The 26165-nt window shown below is 39.4% G+C and overlaps 3 protein-coding genes across 7 annotated transcripts in view; 1 reads left to right on the plus strand and 2 right to left on the minus strand.

Moving 5' to 3' along the window:
• Nucleotides 1-4660, minus strand: part of LOC5574099 (cAMP-dependent protein kinase type I regulatory subunit) — a 191073-nt gene extending 186413 nt beyond the window's left edge. The window contains exons 1-2 of one of the 3 annotated variants that reach the window (XM_021840409.1): nucleotides 4525-4660; nucleotides 3781-4220 (exon numbers count right to left, since the gene is read on the minus strand). In XM_021840409.1, coding sequence (XP_021696101.1) covers nucleotides 3781-3945 — 165 coding nt within the window. In that variant the 5' untranslated portion in view covers nucleotides 3946-4220; nucleotides 4525-4660. Of the gene's footprint in view, nucleotides 1-3780 lie in introns of all 3 variants that reach the window. The other 2 variants (XM_021840408.1, XM_021840407.1) reach the window with 2 other exon arrangements.
• Nucleotides 4661-7708: 3048 nt separating this feature from the next.
• LOC5573286 lies at nucleotides 7709-10436 on the plus strand. 2 transcript variants are annotated; one of them, XM_021840416.1, is made up of 2 exons: nucleotides 7709-7923; nucleotides 7998-10436. In XM_021840416.1, the coding sequence occupies exon 2, from the start codon at nucleotides 8007-8009 to the stop codon at nucleotides 10059-10061; it is 2055 nt and encodes a 684-aa protein (XP_021696108.1). In that variant the 5' UTR covers nucleotides 7709-7923; nucleotides 7998-8006; the 3' UTR covers nucleotides 10062-10436. The 2 variants fall into 2 exon arrangements, with proteins under 2 accessions (XP_021696108.1, XP_021696110.1); XM_021840418.1 differs by having other exon boundaries at nucleotides 8001-10436.
• Nucleotides 10437-21113: 10677 nt separating this feature from the next.
• LOC5574096 (purine nucleoside phosphorylase) overlaps nucleotides 21114-26165 on the minus strand; it is a 47392-nt gene continuing 42340 nt past the window's right edge. For both annotated transcript variants that reach the window (XM_001661117.2, XM_021840419.1), the window contains exons 2-3: nucleotides 21988-22261; nucleotides 21114-21928 (exon numbers count right to left, since the gene is read on the minus strand). In XM_001661117.2, coding sequence (XP_001661167.1) covers nucleotides 21347-21928; nucleotides 21988-22261 — 856 coding nt within the window. In that variant the 3' untranslated portion in view covers nucleotides 21114-21346. The remainder of the gene's footprint in view (nucleotides 21929-21987; nucleotides 22262-26165) is intronic.

The following is a 26165-nucleotide window of genomic DNA, read 5'->3' on the forward strand; positions in this document are numbered from 1 at the left end:
ATAATTGTAATTTATTTTAAAAAATAAAAAAAAAATGTTTTAGGAATACTTTTCTAGACTCAATATGTAGATTCTGCAATTGTCAAGCGTATGAAAGGAAATCTCGATTTGTTTATTTTTGCAAATACGTCGGATTGAAGAATTATGCTTGATTTGTAATTTCCCTGTTTTTCCCGGATGGATGGATAGCTTGATCCAATTGCAAAGTATATTTAACGTTTAGTTTTTCGATAGTAAGTAATGTTTGTTGTAAGTTGTAAGTTTCCTGGTGAAATCATTATATTGACAGGGTTGACTAAATTCGAAAGTTTTCAATGTTTCCACTCAAGCAATTGGCTAAATACTTTTGAATATACTAGCAGGATTTGTGGTGAGATTTTTGGCAGATACCTGTATTAGTGATTCCTAGTAGAAGATTCAAGAACAGGGCTGCCCAACGTACGGCCCGCGAAGAGTTTGGAGACCCTCTAATATCTGACCCGTTAACTGGTCTACTTGTTCAAAGTTAGAACATACCAAGGATTACTGTTAAAAAAAATCCATTTCAAGCTAATATGTCAGTATGGTGATTTGATTTTCACTTCATCTACATTTTTGATTTCATGATTAAAAATTATCTAATTTCTAATTTTAGAAACATAGCAAAATTTGTCAACTCTTTTTTTTTTTGTTTTGAAGTTAATGAGCGTTAAAATTATTCCAAATATAAATTTATCTTGCGTGAATCATTTTGAGGTTTATAGTGAGAAACCATACTTATTACTAAAATTATTTTTTATTATGATCACAAGAACAATCTGCCATGACTTTCTTCAACATTGGACTAGAAAAACCGAACTTCAATCAAGCTTCAATAAAATATGATTGAAAAAGGCTTAATAAGTAGAACAGAATATCACAGCAAAAATTTGAAAATCTTGTACATTATTTAACAGAGAACTTGTACAAAACCATTACAGAGATACCTCCATGAGTCGATGTTCCATGACTCGATATCGGCTCATGGAACCATACTAGAAACAAAATTTCATGGTTACTATGATGGTCCCTTGAAACAGGTTTCCAAAGGATTGCTGTTCCATGACTCGATATTTCCATGAGTCGATGGTCCCTTCAATATCGACTCATGGAGGTTTCACTGTAGTAGGATTATTCAGAATCCTCAAAATCAAATTTTCACAACATTTTATGTAGAGGTTTCCGATTGATCCTGGGCGGTTTTCTGACCGACTTCTAAACAGGATTCATAAAAAAGCCTGGATACCTGTCCGATGTACCTCACCGATTTTAGAACATAATTTTTAAACAGAGATTCGTATGGTATCCTTGAAACAATTCTGACAGAAACCTACGTTGGAGCTTTGCAAAATTTCAAGCATTATTCCTTCCTACATAACCCTCAAATAATGGTGGGTGTGAGTGTGACAAAATTCTTAGTAGTATTCTTATAATTTTTGTGTATGATCCTAATATAACCTTTATTTAGAACAATATTTTCAATAATTCCTGCATAAAATTCTGGCGTGATCTTGAACACAACATCTTTGCCAGATCATTATAAAGTACTGATAAACATTTTTACTGAATCCTGATTGAATTTTTTTCCAAATTTGTTTTTTTCTCTTGTTTATTTCAACAAAAATGTTGAAAATATTTTGGCCCTCAACTCAATATTATTTCTGCGATTTGACCCTCAGCTCAAAAAGATTGTTCAGGCCTGTTCTAGAAGAGCAATCAAAAAGTTTTCGATTCATTCTAAGATCTTTGACAGGTTCTCCTTATCGTGTAAACAGAATTGTTGCTAGATGTGAGATCTTAGCCGGATGTCTATCAAAGTTTAGCTATTTCAGTCAATTGAATTCGATTCTGATTTTAAGCTGTATTGAGTAATTGACTCAGTACATAAGACATGGACAAATCCTTCATTTACATAAACTTCAATTTCAAGAACAACCATTTTCAGGGATCCGTAAGATGTTTGTGGATCCCCAAACTGCCCATAAACGCATAATTGTCCCATGTGAATAGGAAATCAAGCAAACATGGGACTGACATGCGTTTATGGGCAGCAAAGGGATTCGAAGTTTCAAAAAGGTTTGGAACCAATGGTCACTTATCAAAGTGAATCCTGTGACTCAACGATCCTCCCGATTAACAAACATCCTTCCCAGTAACCTTTGTGGAGATGCAGAGGTAAACTCGGTCTCCAAATAGCAAGAGTTACACACTAACATTTCTTTACAATGTTGCTAGGCTAGTGGAAAATTTCTTTACAATGGCACTGCCAGAATTTAATTGTAATTTTTTTTTTTTTTTTTTTGTATGGTATTCAGTTGGAGCTGCCTGACAGCTTAACTTGTCAAGGCTGAACCCTCGGTCTGGCTTTTGACAAGTTTCCCCTCTACCAGGACCAATACTCAGACGGACTAGGCAATGGCGCCCACATGAACACTGTTTTTATTAGTATTGTGACGTGGTAGTTTTTGAAAAGTACCCATATTCCCTTGCTTCAGAGAAAAGGAAGCATTGTGAAAATCAGCAGCTCCATCAGAATTTGTTTGAAATAGTATTGTAGTAGTGTCATTACTGATACTGTCTAGTAAAAATGGTTTTGAATAATTTGTCATTTAAGTGCTATTCTGATTACTCCTGTCTTTTACATAAGATTAGAGTCTTGAATGTCAATTGTCGTGAAGTCTTAACAAAATTAGGCTGTTTAGTAAGAGTTCTACTTAATTTCATTTTTTGTTGTTAAATGTATTTATTGGTCATTACGTTCATATATCCTTAAAGAAAAAAGTCGCTTTCCTTGTCTGTTCAACAATTTTTCGAAACTAGCAAGTGTACCCTAATGATCGATCTCAGCGTTTTACTTTCCATAGTCATTTTTATAGTGAATATTGAATAGTAAAGTTACCTTAGGCTTCTATTACAGTCTCCTACAAGATTCACTTTTCGGTGGCAAATGCAATGCTTCACAACGCCTACTTTCTACTTGTATTTTTTGCGAAAATGAAGCTGGAATTAGATTATTTATACCGCTGTTACAAAAAAGGTATTTCTTATTATGGCAATGTAAAAACCATATTAAAATAAGATTGTCGCCACTTATTTCTACTCAGTGAATCTACTAGTCATTTTTCTAAGAGTTCCTAAGTATTCCCTACGTCGTATATGATAACGATGTATCTAGCTAGCTAATAGTAAGAGTAAGAGTGGCTACGGATCATTCTGGTTAGCAAAAGGCAAACTGAACGTCACCAATAGTATTAATGTCCACTTCCAATAGATTAATTATTTGAAATGGGCATCAATTCTATCAATGACGCAGAATGTCCGTTGGATCACATCCGAGATATTATTGCGTCTATGCCATATGAATTATGACGCGGCTTTAAGCAAAAAATGCCAAAATGTGATACCACCACTACAGGTTACGCCTTTGGTTTCCATCATATGGGCTAATGGATTATGCCCTCCCATCGCGGCAAGGTCGCATAACCAAGGGGAGGGACTGCCAGAATTTAATTGTAATTGTAATTGTATTTATTAATCTTACGATTGTAATTTTATTGATCACGGTATCCTATCAGTGTACACTTTTTATCAAGGGAATTCAACAGAAGCTCCTCAAGATAAAAAATGTGACAAAACATTTTTTTCATTTAAATCCATTTTAAATTGTACAAAACTGGCAGCCCTGTTCGATTGCATCTCCCTGTCATCCGCTAAGATTTGCCTTTCTAATCTGTACAAAATGATCACAAGAAAAACACTCACCCTCTCCAGCTTCTGGAAGTACTGCCGCAGGAACGCAATCGGATTGTCCGGCCGGGCCACGCACAGCTGCACGATGCAATCCTTGAGCACCCGCTGGATCCGGTGCGTCTGGATGTAGGCCTCGCACTCCCGCAGGCTTTGCTCTTCCTCCAGCAGAGACGCCATAATTGCAGCTGTGATTTCGAGATTCCTCCTGGTGCTTCGGGTACTACTGCTGCTGCTGGAATCTAGAGCTAGATCCGACGGGGGCTCGGGACACTTACGGGCAATTTTCGGTGCTTTTCTTCAGGGTAGAGAGAACCCTTACACTTTCACAAAAGATGTTTGAGGGAAGCACCAAAGAAAAACAAACCAAAATTGGGGCACTACTTTGTGGCGATGTTCACACGGGATGATCTCAAAAATAATAGTTTTTCAGCGTTTGGTTTCTCGATTTGGCACTAGAATCACAAAACAAGGAAATCTAGGTATAGGATTCCTTTACCTTCCTTCGCGTAAATCTAAATCTGTAAAATCTACAAACTGCTAATCACTTTTCTTCACCAGATCATAGGAGGTGGTTTTCCACGAAGCACAAAAAGATCAAAAATCGAACGAAGCAGGGAAATTTTTCTTCCTGCTTGAAATTGGCTGCTACACTACAAACAGATCACTACGAATCGAACAATCGGAATCCGGGAACGACGGAAGGAACGCGTCAAGGAATCTAGCGTTGTGATCTCGCGCAATAAACAAGAGAAACACTTTTGCCTTTTGCTGCTGCTGCTGCAGTTTCCTTTTCTGGTTCTGCGACACACACGACCGTGAAGACGAAAGACACGACAAACACGAAGCAAACAGGGAGTGATGCTTTTGGACGACGACGGTGTTTTGCGACTGAACCAAGATTTATGGCAACTTTGACAGCTAGTGACACTTTCAAGAAACAGAGAACAACGTGCTTCGAAGACTGGCGGACTATTTTATAGCAACACCAAATATATCAAGAACGTGTTAGAATAGGGTCCTAAGGGATGTCCCAATTTTAGTGCCAAACGCTTAAGGTTAAGTCAAAACACATGTTTACTCAATTTTTTAATGTTTTATTTTTGTTTAAGTCCAAAAAAACATTTTTTTAGATTTTGTCCAACTCCTTGGCTTAAACTTAAATTTTGGGTGTATTTTGTTTTCCGTGTCCCTTCCGAAATGTCAGATATGAGCAACCCCAGTGTTAAAACTAAAAGCCCTGTGGTGTTTTTGTCAATTAGGCGAACGTCAAACATGATCAAAAGTGTCAAGGTTCATTTATGGACCCAATTTTTAATGTAAAGTTTAAATATGATGTAGCCGTTATTTGAGCGGGAAAAATTGCCAAAATAGTTGCAGTAACATGCTCTTTCGTGTCATTAAATAAAAACAAGATTTCATAAAACATTTTAGGACCCAATAGAGCCTAATAAGAAAGATTGTAATTGTAATTGTAATTTATTGGCAAAACGATAACATGTTAGTATTTACAACTCTAAATCATGTCAAGGAACAAATTATTTCAAGGAAAATACATAAGGAATGCCAGTTAGCAAGATAAGTTAACTATATGCTAATTGTGTTTGACTAGTTGCCTCTGTTCAGTGCTGCTTTAAGAGAAATTAATGTTTGTTGTTGCCTGACGGAGAGTCGTAGCGAGTTCCAGGTTGACGCGCCATACACCAAAACACTTTAACGAACACTGGTTGTATGGTGTGGAAGGATGAATGATCCGGCTCGCTCGTTCCGACCAATCGGTGTATGTTGAGTGATGTACTCTGGAACGGTTAACAATAATATAATCCATGTATGAAATTGCACTTACGTCGACGATAGTACTCAGAAAGATCGCATCCAACTATTGTGTGTCATACCATTCCCGTTGAGTCACGTCTTCGAAGTCCGTAAACAATCTCACAGACGATTTTGTTGGAGGAAGCACAACTATGTGCAACATCAACGTTTCATTTCCACTGGGTCGCGAGGAGCAACATAGCTGCGCAGACGTTGGCCAGGCGTTGCTTTGGGAAACGATCGCAGCAATCCGTTTTGCTTATGTTTCTAAATTTCAATAAAATTCGCTCTCTTGGCGTGTAGCCTTTCAGTAGTAAAGACGTGTTTCATTAATGCTCCCGAACCTGGCTCTGACTCTGCTAGTTCTCAAACAGGTTATGGGCCCAGCAAACGTAACCCGCGGAATTGAGAAGCAGAAGTCATTCCAGAAAATATAGCTCAGGTGAGAAGTTCCCTGTTTTCTGGAAGCTGTCTGAAGATGGAGCGGGCACGAATCGTGAAGCGGACCAACACGAACTACGAGGCGTGGTGTTTCTCGATGCAAGCACTGCTACGACGCAAATGTGTAAGTATGTTGACTCCGGTACTCCACTCGACCCGGTGACGGATGCGTGGCGCGAAGGAGATGAAAAAGCGTTGGCCACGATCCAGCTGACGGTAGACGAGAGCCAGTATGGGCTTATACGAGGGAAAACGACAGCAAGGAACACGTGGTTGGCATTGAAGGACCACCATCAGAAGGCGTCGTTGGGACAGAAGGTAACGTTGCTGAAGCAAATAACGAACCAGAATTTTCAGTGCGGTGACGACATGGAGGCACGTCTGGCTGACATCGAAAAGTTGTACGTTCGACTCGAAAACTCTGGCTTCGAAATGAGAGAGTGCCTCAAAGTGGCGTTAATTTTGCGTGGCTTTCCGGATTCGTTCAATCCACTGACTACAGCTTTGGAGGCCCGGAACGAGGAGGGCTCACTCTCGATTTGGTCAAGGTGAAGCTGATAGATGAAGCGGATAAGCAAGATAATCGAAGGAGTAGTTTGGACGAGCAGGTGTTGCGGACCAGTGGACCACGCGTCGGAAGGATGTAGTTTGCTACTTTTGCGGGCAGGAAGGTCACATAAAGCGAAAAGCGTACCTGGAAGAAAGAGGTGAGAAAAATGGAAAAGAAGACAAATGATGCTAAGATAGTGTGCGAAAGTGAAAGCTATTCGTTCACCTTTATGGTTAGCAGTGGTGCACGTGACGCGACTCTGGCGCGACGTCGCACATGGCTAACAACCGTAAAGCGTTTTCGAAGTTAGACACGAGTGTTTGCCCGGTTATTTCGACTGCGAGTGGGAGAAAGATACGCATTGGTGGAATTGGGGACTGTACGATTGACTGCGTAGTTAGTCGAAATCAAAAAGTGACGGTTATGTTGACGGACGTTTTAGGGCTTGTTCACAAATTTCATAACGCTAATGGGGGTGGGTGGGTGTCCTCATGATGTTACGGCTTATAAAAAATTTGTAAAATATTCATACAAAAAGTGTTACAAAGGGGTGGGTGGGTGTCAAAAATAATCATTTTTCCTGCGCTGAAGGAGAACTTGGTTTCCATTTCAAAACTAGCGGAGAAGAAGGTTAAAGCTGAATTCGACGAGAAGCAATGCCAGCTAGTGTTCGGAGGTGAAATTATTGCGATTGCTGATAATGTTGGAGGATTGTATGCTTTGAACGCAAACTGCCCTTGATTTCATATATTCGTATCCTTTTTCATAATGAACAAAAAAAGTGAATATGATGTTGACCAAATAAAGTTTATCTGGCCGTTGTGCACAACCCAAGAAATTAAAGAAAGAAGTCAAAGAAGGCAAGAAAACATGCCAACTGTCAGTGAGCTGTCTCCTCTATCTTTCTCTCAGATCAAGATAGGCCAAGAAATTACTTTTCAGCAGCAAATCAGGCAAATAGAGGTGATAAATCGTTCGTCCCAAGAGGGCAGGATGTGACAGGACGCTTTATGCTTGTCACATCGAACTACCTCCCATGCTAATACCTTGGAGCCATCGCCCTAATCGCGAATCACTCCATTTTATGGCAACGGTCGATAAAGAAGACTCTTGTTTACTTTCCTCTTTGTTTTGACATCCAAAAGTTTTCATTCGTTTCTGTTTTCCTGGCAGCAGATTTACGAAAAAGTGAGCTAGAAGTGCGTCTTACAATTTCTTTGCATTTTTCGATAAAAATTCAAAATGTAGTTTCAAAATACTGGTTTTAAACGAATATTCTAACTGATCTCTCCGTTCCCACCGTTTGTGTGTTTCAATCAAACTCCTACCGATGCGAGCATTCGACGCGAAAGGTTTGTAGAGCATTTCCCCAATGTTTATCGATTAGTTCCGTGATTGACCTCGTTTTGTATTTTTCCTCCCGCAGCAGCATATTATGCCTAATAGTGATTCGTCCGGTGGAATCTACTCCCCCATTCCGCAAACGACGATAACCGATTCCGAGAGCGAGGAGGACCTGCTGCAAAGGCACCATTACCCTCACAAGGCGGCGATTCCATTCCAACATCATCATCACCATCAGCGAGTGGCCGCGGTTCATCATCATCAGAACGGGGGAAGATTCGGTCGCGGAACAGGATTCACCACGACGACCACTGCGGTTGCCATGAACGGGACGGTAAAAGGTAACAGGAATCACGTTTTGGGGGGCGATGGAACGGCAATTTGTAATAGCTTGTATAATGGAATGGCCAGTCCGAGCGATATCGAGGATGCCAATGGGGTGTTCCATCCGGACAATGTGGCAATCCTGGCCGAGAGTGGGTCTTTGACGGAGAGGAAGATGTCTTTCCCAAGGAAGTGTTGCTTTGTAGCATCTTTGGCAGTTTGCTTTTTATCTTTGGTGGTGTTCTTGTGGGTGATTCCTTGTTCGGATGATTTGGCTTGCCCGGCCAAAGCAGAACGAGTGAAGACCCAGAACTGGATAAGGAACTATGAGAAGATAGAGCTCAAGGGGGTGGTGAACGTGGTGGAGGGTGTGAGGGGCAAGAGCAAAAATTTGATTTTCATGTATAGAGGAGATAAACTGTTTCCGGAGTTTGCGGATTCGTTCAAAATGAGGAATGGGATAATTTCCTTGGTGGGCAGCACCGGGAAAGTGGCCTGGTATGATCAGATGGTTAATGAACCGAAGAGTATCGATTGCACATTGATCGATGCTGATTTGAACGGATCGCCGGATTGTCTGGTAATGGATGAGTACGGTCAGCTAGAATGCATTAACCCCTTATCTGGACAGTGGATCTGGCATTCGCCCATCTATGACCGGAAAAGTATTCTGAAGCAAAATGACCTGTTGGATTTCCCATTAGTGATCCCAGATGTGGATGGAGATGGTGTGAAGGACCTGTTCTTCATCACCAGCTATGGGGAATCAAGGCACAATAAGTTCGTGATGATTTCCGGTCGCAAGGGAGAACTTATTGGAGATTCTCACATTGTAAAAGAGTGCATCTACGTCCACAAGCTGATGATTGATGCTGAGTTCAATGTTATGTTCAATTGTGTCAAAGAGAAATCCGAGCAACAAAGATCTAAACCGTTGGCCGAATTGTACATGCTTATTAAACACAAGGCTTTAGATATGCGTAAGATAAGAAAGCCAGTTGAACTACCCCAGCATAAGTTTTTCGGCCAACGAAAGAATACTGAGAAACAGAGAACCATCGACGCAGTAGGTGGAAAGCAACTAGTTATCGAGAACCGTGGGAAATGTCCAGAAAATTGTTCCACTACTGTACTCCTCACAGAAGAATCCAACGGAAAAGTCCTCTGGAACGCTTCAGGAAAACAGTTATACGGAATGCAACCTGTTCGATTATCATTCAGCAATATCGGCAAAGATAATCCATCTGCAATTTACGGTTTCGTGCTCAAATTCTGGGAGTGGAGTCAAGAGGAACCGGATAACCGTAGTACTCGCGACAAACGCTCGTCCCATGAGGAACGTAACGTCTTTTCCCATCTTTTCGTGAAGAAACAAACCTGGGTCCTCCCGGATCAGGACACCGACGCCCACACGCCCTCCAAAGTCCGCCGAAGCGTCAATCAAACCCTACGCCCGGGCACCTACAAGACCCGCATGCGATACCTCAAGGAAATCGTCAAGCTCATCGTTTTCAATTCCACCGACACCAAAATCGAAAACACCAGCCAGTCCAACGTTATTCAGTTCTGTCGCGAAAACGTCAAGGACAAAACGGACATCGTCTGCCAACCGGATCTCAACTACCAGGAAAACTCTCTGCTGATAGCGGACCTCGACGACGATGGCTCCCAAGAGCTCGTTTCCTACTATTCTACCTTCGTAAAGTCCGACTCGGACAACGGCGAGCGCTCCGGCATGAAGCTCAAAACGTTCGTCCAACTGCTTCGGCTGCAATCCGAACTTCCCAAGCTTTACAACAGCAGCGAAAATATCAAACGCTGAGCTAGTTATTTCTAGAGCTAAGAACGATGTGTGATCTCATACCTAGTCATTGTTTAGCGATAAGCCTAAAGTTTAGAACCGTTCTGTTTCGCGGTAGCAGCAATGGAGGAAAGTGATAGAAAAGGAACCATCTATTAAAAGTGTAGGTATTTGTATCGCAGCACCATCCCCATTGAACGCTAGATTTTATTGGCGGAGATTATATGTGCACCGTTTTACCTTTTCTACTACCATGACAGGAAAAAAAACATACCAAAGCTAATGCACACCTGTTGTCTCACTGTTAATTAGTAGATTGCATCTTTAGCAGCACCCAGCAGTATTATTCCTATATTAATGATGTAAACTTGAAATACATTCTCATGTAGACTAGAATGATTCGTCGGAGGACTGATTCGAAAGAAATCCATACGCCGGTTTCGGTATTAGGGGTAATCGGGGCAATATGGGCCACCTAAGAAAATCGTGGAAAAGAAAATATTAAAAAAGCGGAACACAAATGTAGTTGACTTATGCTTTGAAGTCTTCCCTTTCATATTGCGTTGAGAAGTAACGAAAAAAACAATGAGGGGTATGGCTGGAAAACATTTTTCTTAGTAATACATTTTCATGTGATTCCCGGCTGTACGGGGCAATATGAGCCACTATACGGGGCAATATGAGCCACCCTTCTAAAAACCTGTTTTTTTTTGTCAAAAATGGGTCGGGAGAGAGAAGAATATACAAAATTCAATACTTTTACAACAGCTCATTGTATTTTATACAAATTAATTCATTTTGGTATACTGCCGTGAATCGCAAGTCAGTCCCATCTGCATTTTCGTTAAAATTGAGTTGAGTTCAGTTTTCAACATCTTTTCCAATGCTCTTTTAGCTGCACTAATAAAATAAAATGATTTGTTCGGAAAAATTAGGAAAAAACAGCAAGTCAAATTGTCCCATAATGAAAAGTAACCGCATATCAGTCCCACTACAGACTTTCGCACCATGGAACACAAAAATGCAACTTGTTTTGATTATTTTTATATTTTTCTCGGTAAGATATCATAGCGGACTTTGGGGCAAGTGTGCCATAGGGGCAAGTGTGCCACCCCTGCTTTTTATAAAAACTATAATATTTATTTTCTCTTTGAGCATAACAATATGTTCCCTTATAGTTAACAATACAATGATCAAAATATAATGGAAATTGCTCTATTTTTCACGTATTTACATCGACTTGAGCAAAGACAACCAAATTTGAGTGAATTTTTATAAGATTTCGTTGTATCAAAATAGCATGGTGGAGGGTAAATTATTACCATATTTTCCTAACGTTCTGTACATCGTGAAACTATTCAAATGTGTAAGCTATTGTGGCATTTGAACGAAAAAATTATTTAGTTTTACATACGAAATCCAGTTTGGTTGGAATGTATACTTATTGGGGCAAGTGTGCCACCTATTTGGTAAGCAAAAATTGTTGGAGTGAAATTTATAAAAATGTAAACGTCATCAACAAAATCATAATAATAAACCAAAATGAGGCACCAGTAGTAGTTTCTGAAGTATAGTAGGGGAATAACTGACATTTTTGCTCCTAAAGTGATTTTTTCTCAAAATATTCAATAATAACATGTTTTGCGGCTTATTAAGTACCGTTTTATATAACTTCATCAATATTTTACCGTTATTTAGTGCTGATCTAGTTTAATATTATACATATTCGCCGTGATATTAAGGTAATACATATATTGTATTAAATGGATACAAAAATAACCATTTTAGTTATTCGAATTGAGTAATAACGAGTTACGCATGTTTTGAACCTTGTTATAAAGCATCCCCTTATTACGGTAAACTTAAAATTATTTTTTAAACTATCGATTAGCGTCTGCTTTGTAAGTAATATTAATATGAAATAAGAAAAATTTCATTACAAGTAGAATTACATGCGATGTTCATTCGGTGGCCGTCTTGCCCCATATGGGTGGCACACTTGCCCCATAGTGTCGAAAAATAGGTTATTTTGGATGATATTTGAGAAGCTCCAAAACTAATACTTTTTGAAATAATTTTCTTTTTAAATGGCATAGTGGTTATGAAAAGATGTGAAACTAACATCATGAGGCTAAATCGGTGGATTTTATAAGCTTTAGACAAAGTTAGAGATCAATTTGCTTAAGGTGGCACACTTGCCCCAAATTCCGCTAATGATTAGCAGGTTGTGAAAGATTCATTAAGATTGGAACATGTTCCAATCCTCTGGATTTTTTTGAATATTTGTATGGAAAACGAGTTTGAAAACTTCACAGCCCATTTTCTCAATGCCTACTTTTTACAGATGGGACTGACTTGCGATTCACGGCAGTATAAATCATAACAAAAAAATGACGATATTACAAAATATTCAATGATAAAACGCAACGTTTGCATCAACATGGGCAAATATTTCCATCGCAGCCATGGACCCAAGAATGGCAACGATGGCATTGGTTCCACCCTTCGCCCTCAAAGGACGAGCTAAACTGATCCCCACATAAGCAACAAAGAGTGTCCTGGGGAACATTCTCATCGTTTTGCTTCCTTCGCTTTCCTCCTTTGTCGGACTGAATCTTAGAGCTTCGCTTAATTTTTCGGATTTGCTTGATTTCTTTGTTGGCGTGCAATGCCTTAAGCACTTCTCGATTCGGACTCAATGTGAGGATGGAGGCTTTTTCCGTTTTTCTCATGGACATTGTCTTCCTGCGACTTGATTTTGGTAACGGCCGAATTGAGAAGGGAGAAACGCTGAAACAACCTTCCTTAGTCTCGGTCAAGCCTGATACCGTCGCAAGCGGTAACACTAAATCTTCGGTTTCACAAGTGGTCTTTGTTTGGTCGTTTTCCTGTGGTTCTGTCTTCTGTACCTTGCTCTTGGTAGTGGAAGCTGTTCCGGGCACTTGTGGACCAAACCCGTAAAATGGGCCTTCATCATCAGAATCTGGAAAACTAGAAAATGCCGTGTCCCTCTTGGATGTCGTAGCGATAGCCTCGCTCGGCAATCTACTCCCGGGATCTGTCTCGATGGAAGGTGCTTCTTCTGCTGGATCTACTGCAGCACAAGCTAATGCATCCGACAATGCTATGTCAGTAACAATTGATGGAGCAAAATCACTATCAGCGAATGCGAATCTGTTGAACGGGACAATTCCAGTCTTGCGGAATCCGTTAATCGCAACTTCTGCTCTTGCCGAACGGTGGTACGCAGTGGATAATAGGGAGCTCATCTCATTCAATGTCACTACTTCTTCTGGTCTATCTTTGAGGTAGCTTTCAATGGCTTGGGAAAAATACGTTTTAAACGGTCCCATAAAGCTCACGTCCAGGGGCTGTAACTTGTGGCTACAATGTGGCGGCAAGCTAAGTACGTGGACACTGCACTCTCTCGCCCGATCGACAAACTCGAGATTCTTTGTGTGGCTGCTGTGGCCATCGAGTATTAGCAGAACTGGATCCTCCATCGATGGTTTTGTGTGCCTGATAAAGTGTTCAAATCATTTGTTGAAACCTTCTGAAGTCATCCAGCCGCTGGGATTGCACGCGAAAACGGTTCCAGAAGGTGCGCCTTGCTTCAATCTGTCCGTCATCCGAACTCGTGGGAAGATTACAAATGGGGGGATGAAGTGTCCGGTAGCGGACATACAAATACAAGCGGTACTTAACACTCCTCGTTCAGCTGAAGTCAAACAGCCGACTTGCCTCCTTCCCCGTAATGCTAGCACTTTGGATCGCTTGGACTGGACCTATAAATGGAAATTATTAGTAGATAATCTCCTGCTTACTCACAATCAAATTTAATCATTTACCGGAACGATGGAAGTTTCGTCCACGTTATAAATTCTGTGATCCGGAATGTTCTTCGAACGGGTGATTGTTTCATAGAGATCGAAAAACTTGTCCACAGCTACACGGTTAAATCCTTGTGCCCTGGCTGCTGAGGTTGCTTCAGGCGACCGAAGGGAGATTTGCGGGTGGCGCTTACGGAAACCAGTCAGCCAATCGTTTCCGGCAACCTTATTTTTTTTTTGTTGAATGGATGATTGATGCCATTTTTTTTCAGCTAAATCGAAGGCCAATTTTCGGATTTCCTTGATGGTGATTCCATAGAAGCTTTGTTCTATGAACAATATGTAGTCCAGTAGCTCCGATTCTTGCGCTTCCGTAAACACACAGGAAAATCCTCCAAGTTTCTGGATCTGTGGCGGGCGTACACTGTTTACATAGCGTTTCAACGTTGCTCTCGGAATTTGGTAGACGGCGGAAGCGCGACGAATCGGTGTTCCGTTTTAACAGCTTCGATGGCCGCATTCAGGTTGCTTTGTGGCCAATTATTCCGCTCTGACCGCCGCTTGTAGAACCGCACCATGATTTGTCCGTAATGAAACTGATGTGTTTGTCTTTGACAACTGAATTTTGAGGTTATGTTACAAAAATAAAACTGATCATGTTGTTTCGATCAGGTATAACCATATTGCCCCGTAGCGAGAAGCTTTTAAAAAATCACGTTTTATTATAAATGCGGTTTAGATCAGACTTGAACATGTTCAGAAAATGTTCAGCAATAGTGGGAGTAACGATTGCACCATACTTTTTGCTCGTAAAAAAGGCTGATATGGATTAAAAGCTTATTTCTGAACTCCATATATTATAACAATTTCAAGGTTCGAGGAAAAAAAATACATTTTCAGAAATATTAGCACTTCAGTAACAAATTTTGACACGGTTTTCACTGTGAAGTATATTCGAAGCATTATCTAAAAGATCATATAGCCGGGAGACAATTAAACTTGTTAGTAAGGTCAATTTGAGGGTGGCTCATATTGCCCCGTATGGTCATATTGCCCCACTGCCCCTATATCAATTGTGCAAACAAGTAAGGTGATGACAGGATAAGCGTGTGTCGGTTCAATTTGAAGGATGTTCGAAGAAATTTACACACATCGAACATTGGACGGTGTGCAACTCCAAGCAAACCTCCTGAGCAACAGCAAAATGGCCAGTTGAATAGAACAATCCAAACTATACAGAAAACTTTATCTATTGCTTCAACTCCCTCGAACGTGATATATTGCTATCATGCAGGTTAGTATGACAACCCACTCTTTATCGGAGCTGCTGTTCTAACTAACGGCGTACGTCTTTGCTAATGCCAGCTTGAGTCTTCCTACCACAGATAACAGATGTTTAAGTTCGATTGTAAAACTGTATCAGCCAATTAATCGTCATTTTAAATAGCAACACAAGTTATCGCTAAGTTCCCATGACGATGTCAGTGGTGAATATGAAATATTTCCATATACAGATATTCACCACAGATTGACGCAATACGCTGTGTGGCGGCGCCAGTGATTTCAACGTGTTTCATTTTGAATATCTACACAGGTTTCCAGAAGATTTTCTTTATAGCATAAACATCTGTTATCTGTGGAAATACTATGGGAGATGCTACCAAAAATCCAGATGCAATCGCTGGGGGACGAACCTGGTGTGGTGTAGTCGTAGGGCTTCGCCAAAACGACCAATTAGAAGTGGCCTTTTTTGACAGGCAATTGGTTTCGTTTTTGTACTTTCACCTGACACGTCTTGTCTTAGTTCCGAACAAAATACATTCTATTAGGAAACTTCTTAGCGTGCACCAATCTTTCGGAAAGAGTGAAAGTTGAACGGGTTGTTTCCACACATGTATGGTTTTGAGCGTGTACACTCAGAAATAAAAATAGTCACAGAATTACTAAAGTCTATGAATTCATTCTGCTGCGAATTTCTACACTAAATGTTATTTCGCCTGGGTTGAATTTTAGCGATGCTTCAACCCAGGCGAATTGACAAATAGAAATAAAAATCCCTGCAGAATGAAAGAGAGGCAGATAGAAAATAGTCATAAATTACTAAAATTTAGTCATTCTGTGACTACCCGTGTTTCTGAGTGTACAGATTACTACACTAAAATAAAACCATAAGTCTATTTTATCAGAAAAATCATATACTTCAAACTCTCTCACGTTCGTTTCAAATTACATCCAATATATTTCGCATGCTAAACAAATTGGGTGTAACAGCCAGCATATAAATATTACAAAGCTATAGTATTGTTGAAGTTATATGCGCGTCATATATGGAGTACAGGCTGAGTTATAAGCATAGCATATAACTTACACTGCTATCTCAAAATCATATATCTTATATGGATCATTGTCATGTAGGTAGTATCATGTTTGCATGTCAGCTAGTGCTATATTGCAAAGAAGAATAGTGAGAGACAAAGAGTGTGTTTTACATTCGATTTACTGGTAAGTGAACTGCTTTAAATAAAACCTAAAAACTTTAATTCCATGCAATATATTCTATAGATACATTCACCTGGCTGGAATCAACAAGTCGACAAAAGGAACTCGGTAAACCTTCAATCCGCAAGTTTGTCATGAAAACTCGAGTTCCCGGAACTATTCCAGTTTTTACTCTTGGTAAGTAAACCAGCTTTAATCAAGATTTGAGTTTTGATTTTTTTTATTTATAGAATATTCACTCGGAAATCAAATGCAGCTGCATACAACTAAGTAACTTCAACCGACGAGTGACCAAAAGCATTTTGTAATTTACGCAATGTGGAGAGAAAAGTTGTTTATAGAAATGGTTATATGTATTATAATTATAGAACGTAAAGATGAGTAAATAAAACTTATTACATGTTTTGATATTGATGCTTCTGTTATATTATTATTACATTCAATGTGAATTCCTCACTAAATCATATGAAGAGTAAAATCGAAATTATTGGGGTTCCATATACAACAAACTAATTTTGTGCATTAGTTTTTTTATTGTAAAACATATATACTTTTACATTTATTTTTTTCCTTAACATCTATCCTCTTTTGAAAGTTATATTCATCGCATATAATTGTAACAAGCCCTCCCAAAGAGCACACTATATGCGTTGCATATAATTTATAGCCGAGGATTTTGTTCTTCGTTACATCTTATATGCAATTCTAATAGTGCAAAATTATATGTCTTCTATACTGCCCATAAACGCATGTCAGTCCCAAGTTTGCTGGATTTTCTATTCACATGGGACAATTATGCGTTTATGGGCAGTATATAACGACCACTTGGACAGTTGGCTCAGTGTAGCACCTCAACTAATATAATGACATATTTGTTACATATAGCATATATACTAGCCTGGGACACGGCTATATGAAAAATTTAGATCCTCGCTTCAGTCCACTTTTTGGATTGCATTTGGGTCCCATAACAACTGTGTAAAATTTCAGCTCGATCGGTGAAACTATATTTTAGCGCCAGCCGTTCAAAGTTTGTATGGGATTTACAATGGGAAAACTTACTTTTGCAAAGAAAAATCGCCAGAGGTCGCCCATTGACCTCTATAAAAATTCCGAACACAGACCACGATAGGTATTTTTACGATGAACAACATTGTCGAAGACCGCATAGCAATCCGATGCTTGTGAAAAAAGTTATAAAGCATCTACTATTCGGAAATTTTGCCCAATTTTGTTTTATTATTGTTATTCCTTTTCGTGTTAATCAACGTCGCCTTGCCAATAGGTATGCATTGAATAACTTTCTTCACAAGTGTCGGATTGATTCGCGGTATTCGGCAACCTGCGTTCGGAATTTTTATAGAGGTCAATGGGCGACCTCTGGTGATTTTTCTTTGCAAAAGTAGGTTTTCCCATTGTAAATCCCATACAAACTTTGAACGGCTGGCGCTAAAATATAGTTTCACCGATCGAGCTGAAATTTTGCGCAGTTGTTATGGGACGCAAATGCAATCCAAAAAGTGGACTGGAGCGAGAATTTAAATTTTGTCCAACGCTAATATATACGTCACGTACATGAGAGTTACATGAATGATGAGCAATGTTCAATATATAATTACAAATTGTGGCGAGCTGAATGATTTGGACGCCATCCGGTTTAAGGGCGGATCGACGGTATCGAAGTGGATTAAAAACTGCAGAATAATCAGATCTATTTACAATTGCTGCGCACTTGTTGTTGTATACGGAACCGGATCCTATTCTTGGCACTTTTGATCAATGTTGCTGAACAACGATCGGAAACGCGAGTTTTGATTCACTTCGGCAATAGGGTTCTTTGAAAGCTACAAAGTTCATATATGACCACAATATGCGGCATAATAAAGCGTTTCTTATTGCAGACAATTCTGCCGAGAAAACCCCTCATGCCAAAATGAAGCATGGAAGTGCCCAAGTAGCTCTGCACCCTATGTTGCTTCAATGTAAAATTGCCAAAAGTTCATTAATTTATAGTGTAAATCTAAAGCTTTTGAGCTAAAAAAATCCTGGCATAGAAAAAAAAGGTGCCACCCAACATAAATGTGAAAAAATAGCGAAATTGAACATCTGATAAGCAGGCTTCGTACCAAAATGGACCTAATGCCAAATCAAGGAAATGTTTAGCTCTACTACTTAACATTAAGATGGCGTCAAAATCTAATATGGCCTGATTTTTTCACTCGAAATAATACTCCTATTCTTCACTTGACTGGAAGAAAAAACCAACAATTCAAAACTTGTTTTCTTTTGTTGTACGAAAAATGATATTTGCATTGATTGCACTTGCCATATGCGTCAAAACCGTAGAAAATAATTTAGAAAATCGCGTATTTCATAGATAGGTACTGTTGGCGCGTTAACCCGTGGCCAACTCCGGTCGGGTCGGGGTGGACTGTATTTCAGGGCGGATGAAAGGAAACACACCACTACTTCACACACTACTACACACTGCACTTTATTCTCTGCACTTTCTATTACTTTACTTTATTTGCACTGTTAATTCACTTTTACTTTTACTCGATTATACGCGCGCGAGAGTTAAAACAATACTGACTTCACTGGCGGAACGGTCGCGTATTTATATGCACGCGCACGCGTTCCAGAATGTTCGCGCTCTCACCGTACACGTGTTCCAGACGCGCGTGGAACATTCGCGACGCGTCTGCACTCATCGTTTCGTTACTGTTGTGGTGAGTGCCAGTGAGTACCTCGATGACGATGACAATGATGGCGGGAATCTCTCACGGGCACTCATGGGTGGAACTCACATCAATCGATGTAACTCGCGATCGCAGTGACGTAGCTAGGCTGGGTCACGCTGGAGGCTCTATTCGGTGAGTGTTTCGCTACTTTCGGATTGGGTGTGTAAACGAATTGTCGTTTGCGCTTTTTCCGCACGTTCCGTACGGAACAGGTACCATAGCTCACCTAGTTATTGTAGCTGCTCTTACTCAGTTTTTTTTCAGCTTTCTGATGGTGACCTTAGATTCCAAAACGAGCGGTGCGCTAATGGTAAAAAGGGGTTTTCTGGCGAAATTAAAGATGGTGGCCAAATTTAAAATTACCACTACAATTTTTCTAGCTTCGAATAAAAGCTACATCCTTCCTATCTAAATTGTTTTTTGTTCGAAGGGAAACTAATTGACATATCACGTGAAAAAATACTCAATATTTATGAAAAAATGGGCTTTTTTGCAAATTGTTTAGCTAGCTGTCGTACGAGGGGTCCACCTTTTTGAGAATACAGAAACTACAACCCTCTAGTTTTAGCATATACTAGCGATCTGTGACATAAAATTGGAATTTTAACAATGTGTAGCGCGAATTACTATTAATACATTGGGAATGTTTTGCCGAAAAATGTAGATTCAAACTTTCCGATCAATGTTACCCTGGATTACGGTATCTTCTACGATTTCAATATTATACGATAAAATTAGCAAGTTTTGATCATAAAAAAGTGCCATTCATTCTACAGATTTCCAATCCCGATTCACCTAGGTATAGAACCTGAAGCTCAAATCTTCTTCTTCTTTCTGGCGTTACGTCCCAACTGGGACAAAACCTGCTTCTCCGATTAGTGTTCTTATGAGCACTTCCAGTTATTAACTGAGAGCTTTCTTTGCCGATTGACCATTTTTGCATGTGTATATCGTGTGGTACGTACGAAGATTAATTAACTCATTACGTGTGGTAAAAATGTTCATAATTTTCTAGTTAATTTCTACATGCAATATTCATTTAACACAATCGCACAGATAAACCATTTTGCTTATATTGATCAGCAAAAACTATAAACTTGAATACAATTCGCGTTTTGCAGTTGCTATTTGAGTCAAAAGTTCATATAGAGACTGTTATGCCTTCATTTTTCAATATGGGACTGCACCAACTTCATATTTTTCCACATCATTTTCAAACAAAGTGTTTTAATTTTTTTATGCATAGTAGAGTATATATTAAAATATGAATGTTGTGACGAAAAAAGGTGTTGGTTCGAAAATCCATATGGGACAGTTATGCTTTTATGGGCAGTGCACTATGTGGGTAAAATGAACAGCTGTTGGTGGTAAAATGAACATCAAGCAAAAAACGTATGTAAAACAAACATTTTTGAAAATTTTCATAGCATTCCCGAAAATATATCCATTAAAGATTGTAAACCATTCAAAAAGAACTTTAAAGGTATCATATTTGACATCATATCATAACGGTATTCACCTCACTGAAAAACCTCAAGACTCTCGAGCTAAAAGTTCTAGTTTTCAAACGTGGTTTTCTAAAATCTTAGTTTCCGTTGAAATTTTTACTTCAATTGATCCGTATCAACCCGAACACTCCGATTTATGCTCTAAATCGTCCGTGCGTGATCAAAATTGAATCAATTTTGTTTTTCCTCGATAAAAGGCACGGTGTTCATTTTACCACCCTTGTTCATGTTGCCACCACTTCCCTTATTAACTGAGAGCTGTGTGGCAGGTACGATGATACTCTATGCCCAGGGAAGCCAAGAAAATTTCCGTAACGAAAAGATCCTGGACAAACCGAGAATCGAACCCAGACACCTTCAGCATGGCTTTGCTTTGTAGCCGCGGACTCTAACCACTCGGCTAAGGAAGGCCCGGAATCACGTTTATAGAACCCATTGTACGACGTGGAGCTACACTGTAGCTTTTCATGTATCATGAAAATCAGTAACAAACAGTTTAAAAGAGGAAAGTTTATTATAAAGATTTATAATCTTATAATAACATCACTAAAATCTTCCTAGATGAACCAATATCAAGTGTCTTACATGCTAATTAATCTCAGATGTGGAGAATATAAAAAGTAATGATAGGGCGATGTTAAAATTTCTATAAGAATTAAGCATAATTGTCCTAATGAACAGAAGAGGCGATCGACTGTGTTTGCTGTGAAGGGAATGTGTCGGCTGCATCACTTTTTCAGTTCCATGTGAATGTGTTTGACCATCCGCGCCACCAGATCCGTCAGCGTCGATTCCCGGCTTTTGCCGATTCCTACGATATCGTCATGGCAGGGGGTTTCCTCGGTGTCGTACTCCGGCACGCACAAATTCGTGATCAAGCTGAACGCAAAGCAGGTCATCCCGCAGTGGACGGCAGTGGTGATTTCGTGCACCGTGGACATCCCCACGGCATCTACGCCCCAAATCCGGAGCATTTTGAGCTCGGCCACGGTTTCGAAGTTGGGACCACCCAAGCAGATGTACACGCCCTCGTGCAGGTCGTTGTCGATGCCGATATCCTTTCCGATTTCTTTGGCCTTCTTCAACAGCTTCCAGTCGTAGGCGTTCACCATATTGGGGAACCGGGGTCCGAAACGGGAGTCATTGGCACCTTGCAGGGGATTGTTTCCGGCGAAACCCATGATGTTGATGTGATCCTTCATGAGCATGATGTCACCGACTTTGTACTTGGGATTGAGCCCTCCGGCAGCGTTGGTGGCGATCAGGTGACTACAACCGACTAGCTTCATCACTCGAACCGGCATCGAACACTACAATGGGGAACATTGAATTAGTTTAATTAATTAGGGAATCAAGCGTCCGTTATTACCTTAGCCAGTGGGTATCCTTCATAGTAGTGGAATCGGCCCTGCATGCACATCACCGGAACGCCCTTGAGATATCCGAAGATCAGTCGCCCCACGTGGCCATCCACGGTCGAAACCGGGAAGTGTGGGATGGTCTGGTAGTCGATGTAGTCCGCATCGGTCAGCTGGTTGGCCAATGACCCGAGACCCGTGCCCAAAATGATTCCGATCTTTGGCCGTAGCTGCGTTCGCGACAGCAGATGGTTGGCGATTTCCTGCAGCATGTCGTAAGTGTACCTGTGAGGAAAAGAGAGAGAGAGGGGAACATAGATGATCAATTATTTGTAGAATCACTCAAGATCAGTACGTGAGAGGAATGCGGCTTTTTGCTACTGTGCCTTGTTTGAAATTTAGTCATGCTTCGACGGTTAGCCGAATGAATTTGTGATTTGCGCCTCGGCACGAACTAGGCGTGAATGGAATGACTAATTGAGCGTGTCACTCGGTTTAGAATATCTGCGCTCAGCCAAGAATGTGATCTAGATTGACATAAGACGACTTCATCAATGTTAAATCGCTTAATATAGCTAAGATTATTACGTGGCTTGCAGCCTTCCGATTATATGAATAAATATACACCCATAAAATGATCGATGTTTTATTCAATGGTTTTCATCATGACCTGGATAAGGCTGTAACAAAAACACATGTTGCGTCAGAGATTACGATACGTTTGGTACATTATTCACAACCTGACATTCATTTTTCGATGGAAACATTTATCATTATTACCATCATCAATTAAAAGAATACCTATATCTTCACTACGTGACCAAATTCACTGTAGAATCCCCAAGAATTTAGGATATTTCTAGGAAGTAGTTTCTTAGAAGTATTGCTGAGTAGATTCTTGGAAAAGCTCTTATGAAATTCGTTTCAAGATTAATGGAATGGTTGATAAAACAACTATAAACTCATTCAAACCTATGATATGTTGTCAATCGACCACCACGTTCGTTTGTCTTTGTTCATACTTTAACGCTCTCTTTACCAAAAGCATCTGCAGATGATCGATTTTTGACGAATGCTAACTAAACGTAGTTGGTACAACTAGTTCAGTAATGATTGGAAAGAAAGTGGGCTTCGTAGCCGTGCGGTCAGCGGCGTCAGTCGTTTAGGCGTAATGTGCTACGGAGTGTGGGTTCGATTCCCGCCCCAGTCGGAGAAAACTTTTCGTCAAACGAAAAATTCTTCACTGGTCCACTGGTCGTTCCATGTGTCCGTTGTCTAATGTTAGTAATGTTCAGTCTGTGCAGCCTTTGGCTGAAGACGGTGTAGATTGTCTTTCTATAAAAAAATTTATACGCTCAATTGTCTCATCGAAATAAGTGACCAATGTCAAACTATTGAAAATCAATCGACTACTAACTATTGGAAAACAATCAAAAAGTTTTATAGTGATTATAAATAATATACCTTATTTGCAAAACTTTTTCAGAATCGCTATTTTGACAGTTAAATTGTCGAACAAAGCTATAGGAAAGAAAGGGTTAAAACATAGTAACGAAGCAATACCGCAATATATAACCTGTTTTAGGTCCCTTCAAATGTTTTTCTTTGCAGTTCTGTGTTGTCCAATGGGTTTTTAGCAAAGGTTCTCAGTGGCGCAAAAATTGTGCAATGCGAATTTCTGCACAAATTCTAGCCATTTTGCTTGAAATCGTTTACAGAAGAATACATTTATGGATATTTCCAAACAAGGAAGAATTATGAAGGTAGGCCTGAGAGCACTTCTGAACGAATTGAAAAGCATTTCTAAAAATTTATAAGATTTGTTTTTTTTTTTTCAAAGTACTTCTGATTAATACCAGGATAACCATAAAACAATTCCTGAAAAAAACTTTGAAGATATGTATTTGGTATATATTTGTTGGAAACAGCAAATTAAAAAAAGTACCGAAGCCAGACCCTGATACAAAATCTGTTTTTGATCCTCACAAGTACAGAAAATTTAAGGTTCAAATTAATGCAAACGAAAGGTTTCACTGTAAATACTGCATGGAAACCTTACGATTATTGGCGTAGCTAGGATTTTTTTCTTGAGGGGTCCAAGCAAATTATTGTTTTTCATAAGTAATGTCGGTCGCAAAAATCACGATTTTCACTAATTTCATTGTTTTTATAGATTTGATTTTATTTGTTTGTGATTTTGTCTCATATTGCTGCACATCAGTAACACATTCAAGAGTTCTTCCAAAGAACTCACGAAAAATATCCTTTGTGATTCTTCCACGAACTTTTCAGGTATTCAATCATGTGGTCTGAGAATTACCACGGAGATTTCTTCATGAATTATTTTCGTACTTTTTCAGTGTTTTCTCCAGGAACTCTTTTACCAGTTTTCACTGAGTTCCTCGCGTGATTCCCGTGGAAAATTATTCCCGGGTTCAGTAGTTCAACACATTTTTCCTAATGTTTCTTTGGGATTTCTGATCTTACTAGAAAATTTCTCGAAGAATCTCTATCTAATTGCTTAAAAATCTCTTGAACAATTCCGCCAGAGAACGCTATGGAAATTCTTCGAAAAATTTCTCCAAGAAGGTCCTTGTAAGCACGTATTATTATATATAAATTTCAATTGTTTGTTTGAAGCATTCTCGAGTTGTTCGTTCATAGTTTGTTTAGGATTTTCTGAAATTACTAAGAAATTCTCTTAGAAGCAGTACAAGAAAATCTAGGAGTCACTAAAATAGTCTCCAAGATCACCAAGCAAGGTATCTTTTCACAAATTCTTTCAATATTCCACCGTAAGTTTATCAAAAATTGCCTTTGATGTTCTACCTAGAGTTTCTCTTAAAATTCTTCCAATAAATATTTGATAAAATCTCGGCAATTCTTCAAGGATTTCTCAAAAAAATCGCAGCAAAAATTATCCAGGGCTTTGTGCACAAAAACAGCAAACGATTCTTCCAGGTGCTTCTTCAAGAGATCCTCTTAATATTCCACAAGATTTTCACTAGCGATTAAAAAGGATGCATTTAGAAAAAAAAAATCTTAGCGATCTCTCAGAGGAGTTTTCCGCAGATTATCTGCATTTTTTTACAGAAAGTTCTCTAAGTGTTTCTAAAAATTTCTCTAAAAATCCGTTTTATGTTGCTGTTTCTTCAACAATACCTACCTAAAAAATATTCAAAAAGTCTAACATACCTATAACGTTTCTAGCGGAATACATTTAACTGTTCAAAAATTCTTCCGCGATAATACTGAAATCTTCCAGAGCAAATTGTTTAGGAATTTCTTTAGAAAATTGTATCATTGTTATCCCTGTAATGTCCTTGAATTCTTCCGAAAAAATACCAGGAATTCATCCAAGTACCGTTTTGATTCATATTACGGACAGCTTCAAATTCCGGACACTCTACTTTGTATGGGAAACATAAACGTCGACAACAAGGCGCCTTTAGTCGTAAGGTTCTAGATTCTAGAAAATAGTTTGTTTATGCTTCTTGTTTGTTCATCAGCTTTCTACCTAGGGTAGGTGTACCAGTTGTGGACATAGTGGTTCCCTATTTCGCCATACGTGATTATTTTAATGTCTTCAAATTTTGAAAATGTTTGTGTGTTGTATCAGTTAGATTTAAGATATATCTTGATGTTAAAACAATCAAAGAGATTAAAACTATGAAAGTTAGCAAAATATCACATATGGCCAAATAGGGAATTACTCTGGCCATAATTGGTACACTTTCCCTATATGAATCAAGCGATGATCGTTAAGAGTCTGCTAGTTAGCTGCTAGTTCGTCTGCTAGTCTAGCTAGTTATCAGCACTTCATACTAAAAGTCAATAGCAGCAGATGCTGGCTCCCTCCAAACACATACAAAACAGGCACCAAAACCCATTAAATCGAATGACTCTTCAACGAGATTGGCGATGGCCGCGGCGTGCGCACCTGTCTTTCAAAATCACACTTTCCTGATAGCGTTCGATGAGCTAGGTATATCTCTTTTATTCGCGGCCGATTTACAGCATAAGTAGGGTAACGTGCAGTAAAGTGCTTCCTTGCTGAGAAAACACTTGAGTTTAGAAAGTGTTGAGTGTTTGAGATATGTATGTCTTGCTTATATCGCGCTTAAGATTTTCATGCAAAATCACTCACGCCGTAAACAATGACCTCATAAACCCCGTAAAACTCAAATTT

Source organism: Aedes aegypti, chromosome 2, assembly GCF_002204515.2.
Source record: "Aedes aegypti strain LVP_AGWG chromosome 2, AaegL5.0 Primary Assembly, whole genome shotgun sequence".
Classification (NCBI taxonomy): Eukaryota; Metazoa; Arthropoda; class Insecta; order Diptera; family Culicidae; genus Aedes; species Aedes aegypti.